Here is a 2,966-nt window from a genome sequence, read left to right on the forward strand (position 1 = left end):
AGAGTCTCACTTTGTTGCCCTCAGTAGAGTGCTGTAGAGTCATAGCTCACAGCAACCTCCAACTCCTGGGCTTTGGTGATTCTCTTGCCTCAGCCCCCCAGCAGCTGGGACTACAGGCGTCTGCCACAATGCCTGGCTATTTTTTTGTTGCAATTTGGCCCAGGGCTGGGTTTGAACCTGCCATACTCGGTATGTGGGGCCGGTGCACTATTCACTGAGCCACGGGCACCACCCAGAACACTGAAACTTCTTAAATGAGTTAACATTACTTAAAGTGTCTCATAAATAGCAGAGTTTCATAAAATATTATTCCCTAGATAATAATTATTGGAGCATCAAAAGCATTTTCTTTTTTTTGAGACAGAGTCTCACTTTGTCACCCTTGGTAGAGTGCCATAATGTCACAGCTCACAGCAACCTCAAACTCTTTGGCTTAAGTGATTCTCTTGCCTCAGCCTCCTATGTAGCTAGGACCTCAGCACCCACCACGTCTGGCTATTTTTTTTTTTTTTTGTTATTGTTGTCATTGTTAAGCTGGCCCAGGCTCGGTTTGAATCTGCCAGCCTCAGTATATGTCGCTGGTGCTGTAACCACTGTGCTAGAGGTGCTAAACCAGATAAAAGCATTTTTTCAAACTAAAAAAAGAGGCTTTTGTTGTTGTTTTGAGTCAAGGTGTTGCTCTATTGCCCCCAGGTAGAGTGTAGTGATGTCATGATCCCTCACTGAAACCTCCACAAAGCCTGGCTAACTTTTGCCCCCTATTTTTAGTAGAGACAGATTCTCTCATTCTTGCTCAAGCTCATCTTGAACTCCAGAGCTCAAGCAAATCTTCTCACCTTGGCCTCCCAAAGTGCTAGGATTATAGGCATGAGTCACCTGTTATGGCTAAAATAAGTTGTTCTTTGTCATGAGACTGCTAAATAAAAACCTTTTGCATTGGTTAAGTGGTTACAGTACCAGTCACATACACCGAAGTTGGCGGGTTCAAACCTGGCTGGGGGCCAGCTAACCAACAATGACAACTGCAACAAAAAATAGCCAGGTGTTGTGGCGGGTGCCTGTAGTCCCAGCTACTCAGGAGCCTGAGGCAAGAGAATTGATTAAGCCCAAGAGTCTGAGGTTGCTGTGAGCTGTGACGCCACTGCACTCTACCAGGGCGACAGCTTGAGACTGTCTCAAAATAAATAAAGAAAGAAAAAACAGTTGAAAGCACAACCCAAGAGAAAACAGAAGCAACAAGATGGAGCAATCCTTTATTTTTACATACTTTGATAAAGAAGTTTTCAGTAAACAAACTTTCCAGTGGAGAATGAAAATCAGCCTCAAGCCATCAGCTGCTGCTCTCTGTTCAGGGCCTAGGCTCCTCCTGGCCCAAGTGGTGAGGTGGAGGGGTATATTTCCCTTCCTTCATTAGCTTATCCCGCTGTTTCTGGATGGCTTTCAAGCGTTGAATCTGTCAAAGGAAAAAAGCATTTAAACTAGGAGAAGATATGAAACAGAAAGTGAGGACTGGAGAAACTGAGCTAGATTCTGGTTTCGTTTTTTAAACTGTGGAAGGCTTTTCAATCTCCATGGTCTCTAACATAAAGTCCACTTTTTCTGGTACACATAGTAATGCCTCATTGAAGAATAACTAAAATGTTCTTAATATACATATTGGAATACAAATATTTTTAAAAATCTTTTCTTGAGGGTGGCGCCTGTGGCTCAGTGAGTAGGGTGCTGGCCCCATATACCGAGGGTGGTGGGTTCAAACCCAGCCCCGGCCAAACTGCAACAAAAAAACAGGTGTTGTGGAGGGCACCTGTAGTCTCAGCTACTGAGGAGGCTGAGGCAAGAGAATCGCCTAAGTCCAGGAGTTGGAGGTTGCTGTGAGCTGTGTGATGCCTCGGCACTCTACGAAGGGCAATAAAGTAAGACTTTGTCTCAAAAAAAAAAAAACAAACAAACAAACAAAAAAAAAACAACACTTTTCTGAGACAATATTTTTAAAAATCTTTTTTTTGAGACAGAGTCTCAGTTTGTCGCCATTGGTAGAGTGCCATGGTGTCATAACTCACAGCAACCTCAAACTCTTGGGTTCAAGCCACTGTCTTGCTTTAGCCTCTTGAGTAGCTGGTACTACCAGCACCCACACACCACCCAACTGTTTTTAAGAGATGAGGTCTTGCTCTTGCTCAGGCTGGTCTCTAACTCCTGAACTCAAGCAATTCATCTGCCTTGGTTTCCCAGAGTGCTGGGATTACAGTCATAAGGCATTGTGGCCGGCCTTATTTAAAAAAATCTTTAAGAGGCAAATTTGTGAGGCTGGGTGTGGTAGCTCACACCTGTAATTCCAGCACTCTGGGAGGCCAAGGTGGATGGACTGCCTGAGTCCAGGAGTTCAAGACCAGCCTGAGCAAAAAGACCCTATCTAAAAATAGCTGGGTGTTGGGGCAGGGGCCTGTATCTCTAGCTACTCAGGAGGCTGAGGCAAGATGATGGCTTGAGCCCAGGAGTTTGAGGTTGCTGTAAGCTATGGCGGAGACAAAGTGAGACTCTCTCTCTTAAAAAAAAAAAAACAAAACTGTGCATTCTAAAAATCTTTCAAAATAGCAAAACATCATCTTAGAACTTACATATTCCTGACCTCTGTGAAAGTGGCACTGCTGATAGTGACTATCCAATGGGTATGAGTGAAGCAGAAATAGCCAACATGAAGTCTCTTTTTACCATACTGAAGTAAAGGCCTGATCTGCCTCACCCACTTACTAACTGCGGAACCCTGTGTTGTTTCTTTTCCTGATAAGGCACTGTTTGCATCATAACAAGTCAAAGCCATGTTACACAAGTCTAGCAATGAACGGAATTCTGTGACCTAGTAAATATACTTTTTAAAAAATATATTTTATTTTTGTTTTCAATAACACATCAGATTTTTCTTTTTTAAAAAATAGAGACAGACTCTCACCTTATCACCCTCGGTG

At 43.4% G+C, this 2,966-nt stretch overlaps 1 protein-coding gene across 1 annotated transcript in view; it reads right to left on the bottom strand.

Moving 5' to 3' along the window:
• Window positions 1-1,233: 1,233 nt before the first annotated feature.
• NDUFS5 (NADH:ubiquinone oxidoreductase subunit S5) overlaps window positions 1,234-2,966 on the bottom strand; it is a 6,837-nt gene continuing 5,104 nt past the window's right edge. The window contains exon 3 of the mRNA XM_003798997.3: window positions 1,234-1,453. Within this exon, the coding sequence (XP_003799045.1) occupies window positions 1,349-1,453 (105 nt within the window). The 3' untranslated portion in view covers window positions 1,234-1,348. The remainder of the gene's footprint in view (window positions 1,454-2,966) is intronic.

This window comes from Otolemur garnettii, unplaced genomic scaffold, assembly GCF_000181295.1.
Source record: "Otolemur garnettii isolate 467f Iridium unplaced genomic scaffold, OtoGar3 scaffold00144, whole genome shotgun sequence".
NCBI classification, from domain to species: domain Eukaryota; kingdom Metazoa; phylum Chordata; class Mammalia; order Primates; family Galagidae; genus Otolemur; species Otolemur garnettii.